The sequence below is a fragment of the Liolophura sinensis genome, chromosome 6 (assembly GCF_032854445.1).
Source record: "Liolophura sinensis isolate JHLJ2023 chromosome 6, CUHK_Ljap_v2, whole genome shotgun sequence".
Lineage (NCBI taxonomy): Eukaryota > Metazoa > Mollusca > Polyplacophora > Chitonida > Chitonidae > Liolophura > Liolophura sinensis.
This window is the reverse complement of record NC_088300.1, coordinates 70,143,053-70,163,572: the sequence shown is the minus strand read 5'-3', so window position 1 is coordinate 70,163,572 and position 20,520 is coordinate 70,143,053. Positions and strand designations below refer to the sequence as shown.

The 20,520-nt window shown below is 41.0% G+C and overlaps 2 protein-coding genes and 1 long non-coding RNA gene across 3 annotated transcripts in view; all 3 read right to left on the bottom strand.

Moving 5' to 3' along the window:
* The window catches only part of LOC135466544 (uncharacterized), a 54,368-nt gene extending 41,012 nt beyond the window's left edge, over positions 1-13,356 (bottom strand). The window contains exons 1-8 of the mRNA XM_064744089.1: positions 12,983-13,356; positions 12,624-12,718; positions 11,705-11,848; positions 9,661-11,131; positions 9,428-9,531; positions 8,909-9,061; positions 7,890-8,075; positions 6,478-6,731 (exon numbers count right to left, since the gene is read on the bottom strand). Coding sequence (XP_064600159.1) covers positions 6,478-6,731; positions 7,890-8,075; positions 8,909-9,061; positions 9,428-9,531; positions 9,661-11,131; positions 11,705-11,848; positions 12,624-12,718; positions 12,983-13,250 — 2,675 coding nt within the window. The 5' untranslated portion in view covers positions 13,251-13,356. The remainder of the gene's footprint in view (positions 1-6,477; positions 6,732-7,889; positions 8,076-8,908; positions 9,062-9,427; positions 9,532-9,660; positions 11,132-11,704; positions 11,849-12,623; positions 12,719-12,982) is intronic.
* Positions 13,357-15,921: 2,565 nt separating this feature from the next.
* On the bottom strand, positions 15,922-16,985 carry LOC135466275 (uncharacterized). Its single transcript, XR_010444101.1, has 3 exons — positions 16,606-16,985; positions 16,201-16,280; positions 15,922-16,025 (listed from the first exon to the last, which is right to left on the bottom strand). It is a non-coding gene; the product is annotated as an uncharacterized LOC135466275 (long non-coding RNA).
* A 75-nt stretch (positions 16,986-17,060) lies between these two features.
* On the bottom strand, positions 17,061-19,254 carry LOC135467509 (uncharacterized). The gene is made up of 5 exons (XM_064745281.1): positions 19,197-19,254; positions 18,896-18,975; positions 18,512-18,655; positions 17,135-18,358; positions 17,061-17,081 (listed from the first exon to the last, which is right to left on the bottom strand). The coding sequence occupies exons 1-5, from the start codon at positions 19,252-19,254 to the stop codon at positions 17,061-17,063; spliced, it is 1,527 nt and encodes a 508-aa protein (XP_064601351.1).
* Positions 19,255-20,520: the final 1,266 nt, after the last annotated feature.

The following is a 20,520-nucleotide window of genomic DNA, read 5'->3' as shown; positions in this document are numbered from 1 at the left end:
ACTTGTTATTTCCTCATGCTGAGCATAACGAAACGGATTTCTGGAAGCGTTCTTAAGGAAATAAACCCAGAGCAGTTCCTTATGGCAGATTAATGTTTTGAACCAAAACGCCTTAACACACGTTTAACCCAGTAATTCTATTTCTAATGTTCGATATGGTTTCAAAATGGGAAAAAAAATGGCACGTTTTTAAAATAAGCCTTTATGTTTTAAATATTTAGAGAAATAGAGACAAAAGGTCACTAACATTTCAATGTTGCTCCATTAGTCTTTCATTACTTAAATCACATAGGGCTAGCAATACTGCAACAATATGTGTACCTTGACTCGGTTAAGTTAAGTTTACATGCACGGTCCTATAAGCATGATTTCATATCCGAGATAATCTTATATCTTTAGCTGACCGATAATTTGACCTTCCAACAGTATCCACATCTGTTTTCTTTATTTCTGTAACAATATGGAAAGCTGGGATCTAGATCGAAACTGGGACATTCCAGCTTTTTCTTGGTCGATAGTGCTCAAATTGTTACTATGGTCCTTCGCCAATGCATAGCCCTTAAATAGCAGGGAGTAAATGAACTTTCTCAGATGTTACTCGAGGCGCTTCTCCTAATGCAATTAATCTTCTCGTAAGCATCCCTTGAAGATCTCCTTATCTTTATTGAGGATATTCAAACAACACCTGAAAGGCCCAGGCTAAATGAAACTCTGATAGTTGGTGCTGCTCAATTCACAGATTCCATCGACTGCCGGCAAGTCTTGAATAACAATTCTTAGTCAAATATACCCACTAGTCATCATACACCACTATCGCACACATCAATTTCTCAGCAAACTCCACCATCGACTATTCCTAAGAAACGCAATTGGCAATCGCCAAGATAACCTAAGAATTCGCATGGGTGAACTGTAACAGGGTTCAAAGTACAGAATCAAAATGAAAGTAACAGGGCTGTTACAGTACTCGTTTACTTGCCTTAATCATTTGCCAAACGAAAACAGTCCGATTTTCTAAAACTGTGAAAACCAGCATCCTGTAGACACCTCGTTCAGTTAAAGAAAACAAAAAACTTTTCGTGGTGCAGATAGCTTTTGATTTGTTTAAAACCCAAAATCTTAGGATGTGCTCCAAATACTATGTATTAGCCTATATGACCATATTGTATGCTCATTTAAACCACAAAGACTACACCAGATTTGTTTAAACCAGGCCTTGACACAAAAATGACTTTTAAACGATAGGCGAAATGCAAACGAACTGACACAGCCATTTCAGAATTCGTCAGAGATTTTCTCATTAACCGTCGCTCATAATCCAGTATTTATTTATGCATTGGCAATACTTGATGGCCTTATTAAACAATAAAAGCGGTGCTCATGACGGCAAATTTAAAGCTTCAACGGAGTTGTCATCAATTCGAACTTTCCCTGGAGAATTACACAATATCGGTAACGATCTTCAGCGCTTATAGCTGTTGTACCAGGTTGCATGATTAATGCCAGAAAATCAAGCCCTATACTCTACCCTCCAACCATCCGTGCCGAATGCTTAATTAGAAGATGTAGCAGAACTCAGCCCGAAGGGAAAACGTCCGTCTTTCCCACTTCAAAGAGTTGATGGGTAGAATAAGAATACCACTGATTCTGGCACTGATTCCACACGCCCGAGGAACGTCATTATGACATAAATAAATAAAGACATCAAATATGTAGTGCCTGTATACACTGGCTCCAGGAGTAGTGAGCTATTGTTACAGCCATGTTTAAAAAATAATACATGTCTGAAGTCGTGAAGTACAAGAAAACCTCGCAAACGACATCAACTGTTATGTCTAACAGCAAACTCATGATATAGCTCAAGAAATATTTGCTGATCACGACGTCGGCTCTTCACGCAACAGACTTGATAATGCACAAGTACAACCAACGCACATCCTCAAAGTGTCCATTTTAAACTACACACGCGTCCATAACTCCATAGAAAGCTCTGCCGCATGGTTAACATTCCACATAGCCATTTTTCAGAAGAGATTTTACAGCTTAGTTTGGGGCCCTTAAAATTAGAAATTTGACCAACTGACAAATGTTACATTAATACAAATATATCAGAATTTCAACTTCTAGTACCAAAAAGTAAGCTTTGTGACGAGGTCAAAAGTCAGAAATGTCTTTGTGGAATCCAACCCAGGTTCCTACCAGGTTCAGTGGTTTTAGTAACAGAATACTTCGACTAATTGATTTATTGATTGATTGGTTGGTGTTTAACTCCGTGTTCACGTGATGTTTTACGTGCATGAGGATGATCAGGATTATTTGTGGAGGAAACTGGGGCTCCCGGACGGAGTGCCCGGACAGAGTGCCCGATACCTGACATACCCCTTGGCGGTTCGAGCAGCAGCAAACAGGTGATGCGGAGAACAATGGCTGGCTACATTCCCATCGTTGATGTTTGCATCGTCATATGCTACATAACTTATACCGACACAGATAACGGCATTTATTGACCACTATCGATCCATCTCTTTACAGAATGATGGACGTCTTTACTATTATTCAGGAATAAATTCCGGCAGACTGTGTTTTTAGATGGTTTAAGTGATGAGTGTTTTCCTACAGACGCCCCGGGTTAAAGTAAACAAACCGGACAACGTGCATTCAGAGAAGTGTACATGGACATGTATGAGGTTGAGTGCTCTTCAACTCATGACGATAAATGTATCCATCAACTCAATTAAAGGCCAAGATAATAAATAATGAAGTCAAGATTTACACGCTGTCCACTGGGAGAAGCGGTCTTATTACAATGGCGAAAACATAGGCTTTAATTCAGTTCGAAAATCCCACACTCATACCCTTCCTCTGTTGCCTTTCGTTGCCTTCTTTAAGTTTTAGTACGACAGTTTATACTTCACCAGATGCCAAAAAGAACGCTCTATATCACACACGTTATCTTTACCTCTATTGTACACATTATCCTATATTGTCTGGTTTTTTTAGTCCACCAAGCAAAGTTTTCTGTTTTGAAGATTCTGACCTTCTTGGGCATTGGGCTTAGTCTGACAGTTGTTTAAGGGTTTAACACCGACGTACAGTAGCGGTGTTGTGTAACCCGATACTGCTGAACCTTGTTTCGTACCGAGTCAAATTTGACGAGGTACGAAACAAGGCCTAGCTGTATTGGGCTACGCAACAAACACCAAGAAGAAGGTGTTAAAGTGTATTCTACCCATCGAAAATGAAGAAAATGAGGCAAAAAATGGCATATTTCATGCAGTTTTTTGCTGCCGTTCTCTTTTCCTCCCTCCACTGAGGTCATACATTTTAGGCCAATCAACGGCAAGCTTATTTCATTGCAGTTGACCTTTGGTCGCTTTCATGAATCTCACTTAGCTAAGTAAACCCTGAACTACTATGGCAACGTATTGTAGAGATATAAAGTGCACTTAGCTAAGGGCACCCAAGTAAGCATCGTGAATCTAGCGCCTAGATATTTCAAAGCTGCGTATGTATGACATCATGTCTCATTGTTGTGTGACGTAGGAATGTAAAATGGCGCTGTACATGTATTATGACGTCACATCGCTGAGCTCAGATTGGAAGCTAAGGGCACCCAAGTAAGCATCGTGAATCTAGCGCCTAGATATTTCAAAGCTGCGTATGTATGACATCATGTCTCATTGTTGTATTATGACGTCACATCGCTGAGCTCAGATTGGAACGTCATTAAACAAATGTTTCTTTTCCACGTCAAGGCGTCAGGGTGTAAACGATCAAAAATGTAAAAACAGGCGATATCTATAGACTGTCCGAAACAGCACTTTTATCACTGAAGGAATTTTTAATTTTTCACCTTTATATAAATCACAAAAGAAAATCTAACAAGAAAACAAACTCAAATTCTTTTATTTGTAGACATAAACAGTATGGGGACGTAAATGTACCGGCGGGTGTGTTGCGTGACACAATCGATGTTGTTTAAAAGGTCATGTCTATTTAATATGTATATTTACACACGGCCCGCAACTAACAGCGAGGTAGAATCAAATTTAAACTAAATTTGATGTAACACCGTCACGAACGATCAACCATGCTACTTATTATATTCCACTTTGCAAATAATGCGGCTCAGCGAGCACGAAAGAGTATTAATTGACGTGAATTGTGATGAAATGGTTTATATTTATTTGTCTGAAATAACACCGCGCGATTCTTGAAAAGAATAGTTGTTACATTACTGCAAACACGTTCAATCTGGAGAAACTCCGGGCTTTGTCGCTTATTTGTCAAGAATCAGCTGTTGCTCGTCGTTTCTCCACCACATAAATAGCCATCACGGGCCAAATATTGATGATTAAAAACAACTAAGTTGTAAGATTCATATCACAATATCTTTGTGCGTTGGGAAATAAGTATTTTGTTGACTTTCAGTGTACATTTAGCACAACACATTTTTTCTACGGCACCTCTTGCGCTAGCGACCAAACACAGCGCGTGAATTTCTCTTTATATTAAGTCTCCAGCATTGTTACATCGGAGAGGGCAATTGTGGTGAATCAATCATGGCAGTGGAGCCTGAAACTACCCGGGCACCTTTGCCTACTATTGGCCGTATTATTCCCTTTAGTGTGACCTTCCCTCGCAGGCACCGAAAAGAAATGGTCTAAGTCTGTGGCTTTGTGTAATAGAGCGCTTGGCGCGTCAATTAAATACAGAATTTACCCTAAAAGTTTGTCTGATTAAGCGAGTTTCTCTTTCAGCCGGATACACAAAAGAGCTCTGTTGCATAACGTCGCCACGAAATCTGCGCAGCCCATCAAGCACAAAGCAGCTCCTTGAGACCGTCGGATTAATCAAGCGCCAAGTACCTGATTTCGCCAAATCAATAAAAACCCATCACCATCTCCAATGATCGTTCCCTGTTGCCCTTCCATTTTCGACGTGAAAGGGTTTTAATGGGTTTTATTTTTTGCCGCTTAGTGAAGACATCCAAGATCGGCCCGACAAATGAGCCCGAAATTTCCGCTGTGCTGAAGTTGTCAGACTTAAAAGCCATCGGGAATGTTTCGTAATTGCGAAGCATTCTGTAGGAAACCCTCATTTAACTGTTTTGCTTCAACAAACACAGGCATGTTGTAATCACTACTTTCACATTGTCCCAAGCAGCCCATTATAGCGAGTCCTCGTGTGCAAGCACTTTAGCAACCTTCTACGTTTTTCCGCAGTGATTTTTCAAGTTCTTCCTTCCGTCTCATTTATTTCTTATACAGACTTTTTTGTCGTTATTATAATGCGGTCCACACGTGAGTGATGACGTCATGTACTGCGGTAGCTTGCGAAGTTTTCTTATTACCCTACAATATAAGTCTTTCCTGGAAAACCTTCCCAAACGTGACACGTTACCGAGACTCTGTTGGCGAGTTGCAAAAGCGAGTTGATTTAAAACATCGACAAATTTTTGATAATGGAGAACATTCTCCATCTATTGTAAATCAAGCCTTGTTGTGTGTTGTTCGTTCCTTGTTTTATTCTTTCCTTGTGTTGGTCATTCCTGCCTTTGCAATGACGACCTTTGGACAAACCAGTAATGTAATACCCATGAATTGCAAGAGAACAATGGTCAACCCAGCTTGGACCGTAGTCGCCTTAGCACAGGAAAGAGTATCACACCGATAACTTGTCTTGCATATTAAGTGGTATTCTAACCCCGTAGATTTGGCATCAGGCAGAGATTTACTCCTGACGTTCATAACTTTGTTCAAATATTTGATAGTTGTTTAACCCCAATCTTTTTCACTTTTACTATGGCGGTCAGTTGTATAGTGGATGAAACCATAGTGCCTACAGTGAATCACCAATCTTTCTGTACAGGTGACGTACAGATATGGACGCCATACTGGCGGAAGGCTTTAGGCTGCGCTATTGGCCTTGAAGATCGCTTCTTCTCGCCCAGGCCTCATGAACAATACTGTGTAGTTTCCTTAGTCCCACATAGGTTGAACGGAATGATTTCATACTTAACTCCATATAAGCGGTGTTATATTCGCCCTGTGCTGGGCTCATTTATATACGTTTGGACTTATCATAAATAGTCTAAAGAGTTAACTGTATCACAACTATTTATCACCAGGCATAAATGTGCGACCAAGTATACGTCATCACGCTTTCTCTGTCTTGCCCCTTGCCATTTTGTTATAACTCACGTGTGGACATGAACATGGAAACCCTTAACTGATTGCCACAGACAGATTTGACATGCATCGTCTTATATAAACGTAGCAACAAAACAAGGGGAGGCTACCCGAGGCTTAGTTGTACTGGCTCTTACTCGGTACGGTTGTCTCCCTTGTAATAAACCGTTGACATACTGGTAGTTTAAAAAAATACTCAAACGAATGAAAGTTATCACCATCTGATCAGTTTCTGCACTGACTCCGGCTTGTATGTAATATGACAATGATAGTAACTAGCCCTTACCTTCTGTCTTTTGACTCTGGGTTGGGAAAATAAGGCTCAAAAGAAGTGGATCGTGACAAAGGGGGAACTGAGCCTTGGAGTGCCCTATGAGGCGTTGATTCAATCGGCTCTTCCACCTCGATGGCTAATGGGGTTGACTTTTTCTTCAACGTAAGACTGCCGCTTGACGTGGATTTCCAGGTCATAGACTTCTTCACAATGTCGCCTCTCTCTATGTCTACATCCAGATTGTGGTGCCCCAGAGTCTCGGGATCCTGTCGGAAACGACAACCAACCATTCACATTGCTAATGTACACAGACGATGGCCATAAGAGCTAGAGGTTGAAACTGTACGCACAACGTTACAGTGTTAAACATTTCTGCGATGCACAGCATGGCATGTTGCAAATAACATTCTGGTATGACTGTGGCAGGAATATCTGTCCTCCTGGTGCATATATTACCAGTTGCAGATTGAGACCTGAGTACCGGTAATGCGCATTTCAACAAGACAGCGATAAATAAAAATCGGTTTGGATATTTTGCTTGGAATATTGGCTATGTAAACCCGAAATCACATGCCACTATGGTAAAATGGAAAACTTTGATGAGAATGTAGCCCATGATGTCTAAACAATGGTTTATCAATGTTGCAAATATATCGCCTCAACACACAGCTCGAAATACCATCGTAAAAAGTAAACTCGCCACCGGAAGCCTTTTAAAACACTCAGGTAACTACCTTTGGTCAGCTACGGTGTATACACTGCGTTTTTCATTCTTTGCATTTTTGTGCACCACAATACCATGAACATTTAACAAGATTAAACCTCTGCATTTTGTAAAACAGATGTACACCCTTGAGGCAAGTTCTGTCACGTTTTGGTTTTTATTACAGTCTGTTTTGTTCTTAATTTTTCACCTATTTTCAGCTTTCTGTAAAATCACTCATGCTCACCACCAAAATTGCGTTTAGATAGTGACACATAACGCAACAAGCTTTGTGGAGTAATCTGTGGAGATTAGAACATAGAAAAGTCATCTGTTAAGGTTATATTGTATCAACACTTGAAAACAATTTCACACATGGCAGTGTCAGAAACTGGGCTTGAAGTAAAGTCGATCATAAGAAAACAAGTGTACCCCTCCGTCAAAACATACAGGACTCCATTATCTCACTTGTTTTGGAACAATTATGACCTCGCCTGCGGCAATAAAGTCTTCGACTCGAAAATACGCTTATCCAGTTTAACATTATGAATTAGAAAAAACATTTTAAACTGCAATTTCTTTGTTAAAATATGGGTGTACCACATATCAGCATGTAGAGCTTGTGGTGTTACGTGTAACTAAAGAGAGGCAATCTGGGTAGTAAGGATGAATGGTTTTACACTGAGCTGAATGTAGATAAGGGAAACAGACTGTAGCCTACCTTAGCCAAGCTGGTCCCCGTGCGGATCTCGTTGTTCCTGCAGTACCACACCAAAAAAAGAATAATGACGATAATAACCAGAACAGATGGGATGACTATGGCTAAGATCACCCCCAGGTCGTTGTTAGGTTCCTCATCAGTGGATGGGACGGTATCCGCTGTCACGGGGCGCACTGGTTCCAAAACCTTACAATGGAAAATACATGTACTTTAAATGTCGGTTCTTCTGATATATTACACAGAATTTGCGCATTCACAGTTATGCCGAGTTTGCGTCGCGTAACGCCGTTATTCGTTGTATACAGTACATTTATGAACAATAACATGATCTTGATTTCATATATAGAATTAAAACATTTAATTATTTTTTAAATCGTTCTTAGTCAGGTATCTTTCACTTATTCATGTGCGGCCAGGTGTAAGGGTGGAGAAACCCGGAGTGGACAGAACAAACCATCGACCGCCGCCAGCTACCTGACAATTCTACTGACTTAAAACCAAACCCGAATTGCGAGAACTGGATTCGAGCCTGTAGAGTAAGGACGACTGAATCTGTTTAGAATGATGACGGTTCTTCTAAGGAAAAAGTATAGAAAACAGCTGCGATCGTTCATTGTTATTTTCGATCTGAGCTGCATGTTGTTTGACTCCCAGTTTTTTATTACAGACTATTAAAGGAATATCTGAGCGAAATTTACAATGATCCCAATGTAAAATGTTTCCAGAAGCAGAAACAATCTCCTGAACTGATTTAACCGGTTAAGTTTGTTTTCTTAACAAATATATCAGCAAAAGTTATATTCTGAAAGGAGGTAACTAGAAAGAGTATGTAGTCCTCCAAAGATTAATGAAGTTTTGCTTAGATACTCAGAATTTAGCACCAAGCGTTTAGCCAAATGGGACATTTATAAAACCAAACCCTTAACCTCCTGGGCATACAAGTGAGTGAATAATACCATTAAATGCTCAATAAAGACTGGTGCATGCTGCCTATGCCCATGGTGAATGTGAATACTCACTGGGTAACGTGTGATGGCGCTCAGTTCAGCTGGTGTCAGCCTGTTCAGTGTACTGCTCACTTGTTCTGCTGACAGTTCCTCCCCGTCGACCGTTACATAAAAATCCACATGAACTTTCCTGGGAGATTCAGGTTCGCGATTGACGTCCGTTACCTATCACAAGCATGAGTAAACAATTCATTGGTTCTTTTAGTTCTACGTGCGATAGGACATTGATTCATTTATTTATTCATTTGACTGGTGTTTTAGGCCGTACTCAATCATATTTCACTAACACGACTGCGGCCAACATTGTGGTGGGAAGAAACCGGGGCTTTCTAAATAATAGGCTCCATAGGTAAGGTTCTATTTTTTATCCTCAGTCTGAGAACTAAACTGTTTTGGCGAATCAACGACATACTGCAGAGCAACACTATGGTAGAACGACATACTGCAGAGCAACACTATGGCAGATCTGAAAATATCGATTAATATCGAGTCATACACAAGTATAGCCTACAATCTATGGCATATTCTTACCTGTGCTATCAATGTGTAATTGTCGTTGGCGGTTCCAAATACTTCCCTCCTTTTACGACGTATTTGTCCGAAAAAGAGGGCCTCTACGTAACACTTTTCCAGCCCTAAAAAACATATGAACGAACTGTGAAATGCATACCACACGTATCTGACACGGAGAAATACAACAAAAATAAACAGCGTTTTACTGAAAATGTGTCAGTGAGACATCACAATGAAGGTAATCAACTCACCAGGCTGAATAAAAGCCTTGAACAGTTCAGAGTTAACATTCACCACTGTTTTCACCTGGATAGTTAACCTTGACAGAGAATGGCTTGTTGGTGGCGCAGATGTTGGAGCAAGTGTTACGGGCGTCACAGTTGACGTTGGTAATGGTAAAGTTGTTGACGTCACAGGTGTCACAGTTGATGATGTTGGTAATATCAATGTAGTTAGTGTAACTGGCGTTACAGTTGATGGTGTTGACTCCACTAACGTTGTAGATTCCACAGATGTCAAAGATGACGCTGTCATTACTGACATTGTTGGTGTTATTGGCGTGCCGGCTGATGGTGATGGCATTATTGATACTGTTGGTGTCATTACCGACGTTGTCGTGGTAATAAGGAAAGAAGACGGCAAATCCATCGTCGGTTTCGGTGACACGGTACTAGTTTGTAGCCATAAGGACGTAGACGTCAAGTAAGATGTGGTTCTTGGTAAAAGAGAAGATGTTACCGGAAAATCCGTTACTGAACCACTGGTGCTCTTAACTGAAGTCGTATCAAGGAATGGTATGGTAAACATTGATTCTGACGATGCAGACACGGTATCCCTCGATGAAAAAAATGTGGACGAAACTGTGCCCGAGAAATCAGTGGACTTGATCACAATACTGCTCGGAAAAGAACTGGAATCGACAATTGTCGGTAAAAACGTGATAATACTGTGGGCAGTTCCTAAACTAATTATTTTCGTTGTTTGGAAACTCTCAGTTATAAAAGAGTCTGTGTAGAACGCGGTAGATGGGCTGAGAGATATTTCAGAAATGGTAATGGAAGGGAAGATGGTCGTCGGTCTCGGGGCTTCGGAACTGCTGGCCAAGACCGAAGATTCTAGAGACGTTGACAGGGAAGCATAGGACAAGCTTGGGTTTCCAGTACTAGGAATTGTTTCCGAAAAGTCACTTTCAGGAAGGCTTGTGTATCTTGCGGTAGAACTCAGTGAACTATAAATGGGATAAATACTGGATGTGGAATATGAAGGCTGTGAGGTGGCCGGCGATGCATCGAATGTGCTAGAACCGCTACCTTTAGATGCGGAAGACGGCATTATAACAAAAGAACTGGACGATATAAATACAGAGGTGCTTGACAAAAATGATGTCTCGGTTATTGCAGACTCTGAAAGAACCGTAGATGAGATTATTACTGGTGAATTCGTTAATACTTGGTAACTCGATCTAAACATCTCTGAAGAAGCTGGATGTTCAGCAGATGGAGTCGTCCCCAATGTCGAGAAGGGTGACGAAAAGAGAAAACATGTGAAAGACGCTAGTGTTGCCGTGGACATAACTGCTGAAGAAGACAGAAGAACAGGTGATAAAAGAGTAGGTGGTAATGACGTTGCCGCAACAGCTGGTGCGATCAGCGTTGAAGGAGCCGTCACCGTTCGGCAAACAGTTACGTCCTCACAGACTAATTTGACACCTGGGGGTAGCAACTACTGAAAATAGAAATTATAAGCACATGAATATCAAGGTAATCATGGAAGTTTGTAAGATACGACTTGTGTAACAAAGGTAACAAAGTTCATAGACCGGACTATCTTGAAAACCAGTTTAAACAAATCAGAAATACTGTGACAAAAAACACTTTCTACAACATGATCCTATATCATATATCATTAGCTGCACAAAGTGTTTTTGTCACATTATTTCTCACTAGTTTAGTGTAGCTTCTCCACAGCTGCAATTACCAGTTTAAACAATATTTTAATATTTTACTTGGTGAGATAACTAGGGACCGAGTCGACCAAACCATTTCTTGCTTACGTCAAAATATGATCCTCAAGCTTATATGTAGGCTTTAGAAATTAAAATTTTGTGCAACTCATCAATTTTATCTTAAGACAAATGTGTCCAAATTTCAGCATCCAGCTTTCAGCAAAAAGTATGCATGGTAAAGAGTTTCTTTTAACTTCAGAGACGGCTATGTGAAATCGACCCCAGTTGATCTTATTAAATATTTAGGAGCATTCTCAAACAGCTACATTCGTTGGTTGTATGATTCTTACCTCAAGGCACAGCATTGCCTTAAGCTGTTCAAAGCCCACTGCTTCAAAGGTATTCAAAATGTCCTGGGCCGATAGTGCAGAGTCAATATCTGCTACTTGGAAGTGAACTACACCGTTGTTGTCCTCTTTGAATATTCGATGTATCTTAGATATGAAAAAACATGAAAACAAGCATTATTACACAATGGGTAAAAAAGAATAATCAACAAGCAAGCTCGATCCAGTCTCAAAATCGAAGTTTTGAAAAGATTGCCAGAAGACTGATTTTATTGATACTTAGTTCTCCAAAATGTGAAAGGCACCAGGATTCTAATGTAGCCAAGAAGCAAACTGTACAAATTCACTCGATGGCAACACAAACAAAAGGACAATAATCTGCATTTCTTTCCTCTTGATCAATGTTAAGGAATCATTTTAAACAAATCCTTGATTCCGATTCACCAAAATCAACAAAATTTAACGGATTGGTCCTGATTCAAAGGTGATCTTGTGCACTAAATTTCATCCAAATCCGTGTATAAGTTGCTGACAGACATACGGACATACAGACATACACACATGCAGGCATACAGACATGCAGATAGACGACAATAACATAACCTCCTTTGGCGGAAATAGTAACTTTTTTCATGGGCAAAACAAGGATTCTGCTGGTGAACAAAGCCTCCCCGAAGCCTGGTCCCTTTGCATTGTTTTCATCTGATTGTTTATTAAATGAAATAACCACACAGCATTCTGAGTAATATTAGACATTCCATGAAATGTAATTACCCTAACTCTGGTAAATTGACACCAGGCCGGATTTTACATGTTACATATGACCAATCACCAAGATTCACACTTTCGTTTCTGTTCTGGTTTTGCTATCTAAGTATTTATCTAACAGGTAGTAGAATAAATATGTCAAGTGATGCCTTACCAAAATGCGCGGGCTGTCAACTTCTGCTGTCTCTCGTTTTCGCCTTCCATGAGACTGTTGATTCTGGCGTCCTTTAATATAAGCCTGTCTCAAAGCTTGTCACAGAGAGAAACACATGCAAGGAATGAATTCTTATGAACACCAAATATTTATATAAAGCACAGTTTTCAGACTGATACAGAATTAATGAGTGTACTGCACAAATACTATGTTAAAGTATTTTAATATGAAGAATAAGGGTAAGTCATTGTACATGTACATGAAACGCAGTCATAAGAATACAAATACAATACCTCTTATACAAACAACCTTCGTAAATTATCACTGTTGAAAACGGAATCTTCCGAAATGCTCTATACCTTCAGCGATTCTTTTCCGGAATTCCTCACTACTAACATCCTCAAATTCGTTAAGCTTGAAGGTGATTCTCAGGAGGTTATATTCCGGGGGCACCGGGGTTGTTGCTGATGATGTCATCACGACGGAGCTAGACGACAATGGTTTTGTTGGGGCGATCGAAGGTGACGCCGACGACTGAACAGGCACTCTGTGACTCGACGCTAAACTGTAGCTGTCGGATTGGACTGGGACATCGCTGGTGTAAAGGATCTGAGAAGAGGACGGCATCAGTTGAGAAGACAGCGATGGAGTGATCTCCCCTGGCGACGGCGACAGAACGACAGATGTTGGCGAGACGCTACTGTCGGGTGTGGCGGAGCCGCTTAGATGACTTCTTTGTAAGGACAGGATCTAAGAAAAAGACCGAGACAAGAGGCTGTGATGATTTTTCACAAACTGGCCAATTCACAGACAAGGGTCAAGTAGGATGCGCTGCTTTTAACGTCATTTGTGAATACTACAACATAATGGGTCTATGTACTACAACATAATGGGTAAATGTACTACAACATAATGGATCTATGTACTACAACATAATGGATCTAAGAGACATTCGTATGTCAGCCATCAACCAAAGTAGAAGTTCCAGATCGATAATAGCAAGGCCAATTCCCAAAACGACTTTTAAAACAAACCAACTAGGAACTAGGAAAGTATATAAATCTATCCGTCGAAATAGACATTCGTATACCAGCCGTCAACCAAGTTGGACGTTCCAGGTCAATAATGGTAAGGTGAATTCCGAAAACGACGTTTAACAGAACTACCACAGAACTAAGAAAGCGTATAAAGTACGAAATGAGGAGAATCAGCCAAAAGTTTTCATTGATGTTGGAAGGCATGTTCTAGGCGAGTGATTGAAATCACTATTCAAATCGTATTCCATGACAGTGATGTGCCTCCTTGTTGCAGGACGGGTTTCCACCGCTTTTTATCTAGTCTTGCTTCACCGAGACGCCTGACTGAAGGCAAGTAAGCTGCCTCAACCAAGCCATTATACTGACACGGGTTAACCAGTCGTTGCACCACACCCTTAACGCTGAACGTCAAGCGAGGAAGATACAACATCTTCTAAAGTCTTACGTGTGACCCGACCCAGGATTGAGCCTGGATCTCCTGCCCCCCCCCCCCCCCCCCATCCGCAACCTGCGGATAGTCATGGATATCCCTCGGGCTTTGTCCACTTACCTCCCATCATAATTCTGGCCGCCTTGGTATAAGTGAAATATGCCTGAGTACGGCGTAAAACACCAATCAAATAAATAAACTATGTATCTCAGTTGCGCTTTGATTGCAAGTTATATCTAACGTGGCCATTTAATTCAACTCTATGAATATACTGTCCTAGCCCCGGGTTTAAGCGGAATTAGATATAATCATGAAGCATGATCTGTCCATATTTACGCAAATGAGAATTTACCACTGTAAAACTTAAGAAAGTGAAGGTGTTTGATGGAATAATCGTAACACACTAGTTTTTGCAGTAATAACAGTAATAATGACGTTATTGAAATCGTCAAATTACGCACAGTATCCAACATGCTACAAGGCAAGAGCTAGCATTCAGTAGCGAGAGATTGCTGTCTAAGTAAGGATAATTTACAATGTCAAAACTGAAACTCTTGACGTAAAGTCTGGGAGAGAGGAACCCGTTTCAGTCTTGAACAAATATAGATCCAGATAAGACGCACTATCTGGAAAGCCTGTGGTTTCCTTTAAATCCAGCGAAGGTGGATATATATCTTTCACAAACTTAGCTATACATGGATTGTTCAAAATTAGTAGATAATCAATATACCGTTGAGTGACTGAGAAAGATCCGACTTAGTAAGGATTACTCTTTACTATTTTCCTATTTTCTGAACGAGAACAGGTATAGGTTAGCCCAAAGGGGGGCACAATTTGTACCCATCGGAATGGAAACTATGACTGAATTACACAACACTGAGTGTTGAACCATTAATTCTTATACTCGTATCCTGGTTCACAGATTTCCTGTACAGGTGTACAGGAACGTAACGTAAGCTTTACAAGGACGAAATGTTTACAATTTTAATGTAATCCTTTTGTTCAAAGTCGAATTTACAGTTTTCATGAAAGCAACATGGTCGCCCAAATATTAGGTATTTTTGGGGTATTACAGAATGACATGAGTATCGGGTATTTTTCTCAAAAAGTAGAAGTTACAAGCTTTTCGTTAATCCCACCCCCAACATTGTACATTAAAAGAATGTATAAAAAAAAGAAAAAAATTAAAGACTGAAAATTCTGCCAGAATATGTAAATGAGGCGCTGTCAATTCAGTGGAAATGGAGCGCACAGCGCTCTGTAAACTTCATATGTAAAAAACATAGCTGATTACACGTGTAAAAGATGGACGTACGGCTCGCTCGTGACAGGTTCGGCCAAAAAAGGCGTAAAAAAGAGCTCGACAGGTTGACAAGCAAGTCTAGAGTTGTAATTGCTGGTCAGTTTGAACGGTGGAGTACATTTGAACTACTACTTGATAGATTGGTGCTAATGTTGTTATTGTTGTGGGCAGGGGGTTTTAAATTTCAAACAGACACACATTTCTGACTCAAAACTGTCCAAGGAACAGGGAACTGTCCAAGCGCTGCGCATATTCTTTGGGCCCTTTCGGTTCATTATTAATGAAGCAGAATGACGCGACCTCTTTGTGTTGAATTCGAATAACGGCAGAGCGTCTCCTCGGTCTTTCAAGATATATACTCAATGCATTCTTATTTCGACGTAAGTGATTTAGTTTATGCACTTTAAACCTTCGTTAAGAGGTCGCAATCAGAATTTGTTTAAAAATTAAAATTTTGAGCGACCATGTCACTTCAAAATTCATACCTCAGCTCCAAGAATGTCATTTTTTTCTTGAGGGGTAAGCTGAGCAAAAGCCGCTATGACGGTTTCAGCAGATACAACTTTGCCATCCTCTACTACATAAAACTCCACGGCCAATCCCCCAGATGGTTGTTCCTTGATGTCAGTTACCTACGAAACGTAAAGTGGTGTTACCAACATTTCGAATACCATGTAAACAAACTTATTTTAAAAAGGATATTGACTGAAAATGATACCACAGAATTGTTAAATATGTTATATTCATAGAATCAGTGTGTAAGTTTAGACAACGGTTTTTGAAAATCATTTGAAGAGGATTTCATACCTGAACTTCAGCATTGCTCGTTGCTCTTTTTCTGCGATTTCCCAACCTTGCCTTGCCCGTGTTGTAAATCTCGGTTAGCTCTTGTAAAACGAAGAGCGAGCATTGAGTAATAAATAAATGGGGATGTATTGATGGAAGACTTTTAGTGTGTAGTCGACATGTTGTATGTTTCATGGCGCAGTTGTATCCATCGAGAACAAGACGCATGTATTCAGAAGATAAAATAACACATTGACTATCCAAAAGCTACTTCTACAGACATAAAATGACAGCGAGCAAAAACAACCATTTCTAAATGTAAAATGCAAATTGCAAAAGACACTTTGCAATTTTTTTGAAAAATGGTTTAAAAAAAGTAAAAATCAACATTAGCAGCCATTCAATCATTTAACACATAAAACTTACTTTCTTGTAGGTAACTCGAAAGCCCGGGATCTGCCGCAGAACTGAAATTTCTTGGCAGTCCTATTTCAATGCGAACAAGCTGGTCCTCATTAGGCGTCACCAAAACGGATGACGATTGAACAGATAAACTTGGGGAACTTGGTGAAATGATGATCTCTCCTGATGACACTGGTAGAACCCCAGATGTTTGGTGCATGCTGCTGTCAAGTGAAGCAGTGACGCTAGAACCATGGCTTCCCGGGCTAGAATCAGGTACAACAGACAGAGTACTGTCCCCTGGTGACACTGTTAGAACCCCAGACGTTTGGAGGATGCTGCTGTCAAGTGAAGCAGTGACGCTAGAACCACGGCTTCCCGGGCTAGAATCAGGTACAACAGACAGAGTATTGTCCCCTGGTGACACTGTTAGAACCCCAGACGTTTGGAGGATGCTGTTGTCCAGTGAAGCAGTGACGCTAGAACCATGGCTTCCGGGGCTAGAATCAGGTACAACAGACAGAGTACTGTCCCCTGGTGACACTGTTAGAACCCCAGACGTTTGGAGGATGCTGCTGTCAAGTGAAGCAGTGACGCTAGAACCATGGCTTCCCGGGCTAGAATCAGGTACAACAGACAGAGTACCGTCCCCTGGTGACACTGTTAGAACCCCAGACGTTTGGAGTATGCTGCTGTCAAGTGAAGCAGTGACGCTAGAACCATGGCTTCCCGGGCTAGAATCAGGTACAACAGACAGAGTATTGTCCCCTGGTGACACTGTTGGAACCCCAGACGTTTGGAGTATGCTGCTGTCAAGTGAAGCAGTGACGCTAGAACCATGGCTTCCCGGGCTAGAATCAGGTACAACAGACAGAGTATTGTCCCCTGGTGACACTGTTAGAACCCCAGACGTTTGGAGGATGCTGCTGTCAAGTGAAGCAATGACGCTAGAACCATGGCTTCCCGGGCTAGAATCAGGTACAACAGACAGAGTACTTTCCCCTGATGACACTGGTAGAACCCCAGACGTTCGGAGGATGCTGCTGTCAAGTGAAGCAGTGACGCTAGAACCATGGCTTCCCAGGCTAGAATCAGGTACAACAGACAGAGTTATGTCCCCTGATGACACTGTTAGAACCCCAGACGTTTGGTGCATGCTGCTGTCAAGTGAAGCAATGACGCTAGAACCATGGCTTCCCGGGCTAGAATCAGGTACAACAGACAGAGTACTGTCCCCTGATGACACTGTTAGAACCCCAGACGTTTGGAGGATGCTGCTGTCAAGTGAAGCAATGACGCTAGAACCATGGCTTCCCGGGCTAGAATCAGGTACAACAGACAGAGTACTGTCCCCTGGTGACACTGTTAGAACCCCAGACGTTTGGAGTATGCTGCTGTCAAGTGAAGCAGTGACGCTAGAACCATGGCTTCCCAGGCTAGAATCAGGTACAACAGACAGAGTTCTGTCCCCTGGTGACACTGTTAGAACCCCAGACGTTTGGAGGATGCTGCTGTCAAGTGAAGCAGTGACGCTAGAACCACGGCTTCCCGGGCTAGAATCAGGTACAACAGACAGAGTACTGTCCCCTGGTGACACTGTTAGAACCCCAGACGTTTGGAGGATGCTGCTGTCAAGTGAAGCAGTGGCGCTAGAACCATGGCTTCCCAGGCTGGAATCAGGTAAAACTTGAGAGGACTGGATATTGCTCGGCGTCATTGTTACATCAACAGGAAAACTTGGAGACGATGTATGGATTGGTCTCACCGGAGCGATTACCTGAAAATTCATGTTGTAAATGAGTACTGCATGAAACTTGCATAAAGCTGACCATTTCAAAGCTTTAAGGGTTGGGAACGTGTGGGCTTTTCTCTTTGAAAAAAAAGAGATTTTAAAGCAAATTCAAATTCAAAAAATATTTTTTTGTCATACCTCGGCCTCAAAAATGGCATTCTGTTCTTCAACGTCAACTTCAGCAAAGACTTCCGAGGCTGCCTCAGCAGGGACAACATTACCATCCTCTAATACATAAAACTCCACGGCCAGTCCAGATTCAGTCTGCTTGATGTCAGTTACCTAGAGGAGGAAAAAACCTCTCAGTCTTTATTCACGATTGTCCGTGGGAACTATTATGGAGTTGTGTGAAAAGTTAGGATTTTTTTAAGGTTTGTAAACTTTTGGAGGTTAAATGTGCAGTTATGCTAAACGCCACTGACTTCACACAATGTAACGGAAACTATACAGCCGATGTAAATGTAATTTTCCAGGAATAATGAAATAAGGGATGATGAAAACAGTGACATGGGCAATTCTCACCTTGACCTCCACATTTTCCGTTGCCCTTTTCCTCCGATTTCCTAACCTTGTTTTGCCGGTAACGTACATCTGGGCAAGTTCTTGCAGAAGAAAAGGATTAAAAATTTACTAATCCACAAGGATTTATATGCCATTTCTAAAAACTAAAATATTGCATTTATCAATATCAGACGTTATAGAAAGTTACATTTAAGCAGTGATTACTTTGTACCAAGTATTATGGTGTAGTGTGAAATGGTATCGGCACACATAAAGTTTAAGAATGAAATTACAACGTTAAAATACCACCGGCCATACTTACTGCTTTCGAGGTATTTTTTCAACAGTGGATCATTGACAGAGGTGTAATTTGCTGGCATTTTTATTTCAACACCCAAGATCGTATCCGGACTTGGGGTGATTACAACAGACGATGAATCAATTGGAAAGGAACTTGCTGAGGGAGTTATCTCCCCGGACGTCGGGCTACTTATTGGAAGAACAATGGAAGAGGTCTCTATTGTGCCAAGCGAAGTTAACATGGAATCCACTGGCTCTGTGCTTACTGAGGATGACTCCAGTATCAGAGTGCTAAGAGATGGTAGCTCTGTTCTACCCACAAAAATAATGCTGCTGGCTGACACGGCAATGAGACTAAACACCTGTGGGGTAAAAATATTAAAGTATAGTGCAATATCATAACCTGGTCTCCTGCCTGCTTCAACATTGTTCTGTTCAATGTTTTGTGCATTGAAAGTGCTTGTCTATTTACATTGTCAATGGCGTCCGTTCGCCACAAAAGAATAATACATAATCCATTGTTATAGTCTACCATATAGTCTCGTTTTCAGAATGAATGTCACATGTGCATCATTACTGTTATGAATAGAGGACAACCAAATGGACATAACCCCACAAGGTCTCTTCTGTATCCGTTTCATTCTAATGATTGGATGGTTTAAAATCAGGCCGTTCGCAGCAACAATAATGTACGCCCACAACAGCACCAAGATTTGAAAGCGAAAGCATAAATAACATTTGATACGTGACAACATTTGATAACTGAAAATGCCACAGGTTGTCTTATACGTTCTGCATCTTGAACCATTTGTTAACATCTTTAGCATCATTAATGTGAGATAACAACAGCAAACAATATAATTAATATCTGTACAGTGGATTACAACCAGTGGGTTGTTCTATAAGTCGACAAATGAACAGTTTTAAAATAAAAAGATATGTATGTAATTAAATTTTCTTGGGTATTCCAAGAGCATACCTCGGCTAAGATAGTGTCCTCCAGTTCTTGAAGTGACAGTCGGTTGAAGATTTGGACAGCGACTGCAGTTCCCACAACTTTCCCATTCTCTACGATGAAGAAGTCGACCACCACTGTACCATCATCTAAAGCTGTTATATTAGTTATCTGTGCAAAAAGATCAAGAAAAAAACCTAGGAAGCGCAAATCATGCTATACCATTTCCGAATAATCAGATTCCCGTGTCGTTCTAGCAGCACAATCACCAAGGCGTTTCTTATCAGTGCGATCGCTGAGTTCAAGTCAAACTCATGCGGGCCCCCTCTCCCGTCGAACATCAACAAGCCCCCTGGGAAAATTTATCCGTGGCCAAAAGAAATGGGAATAC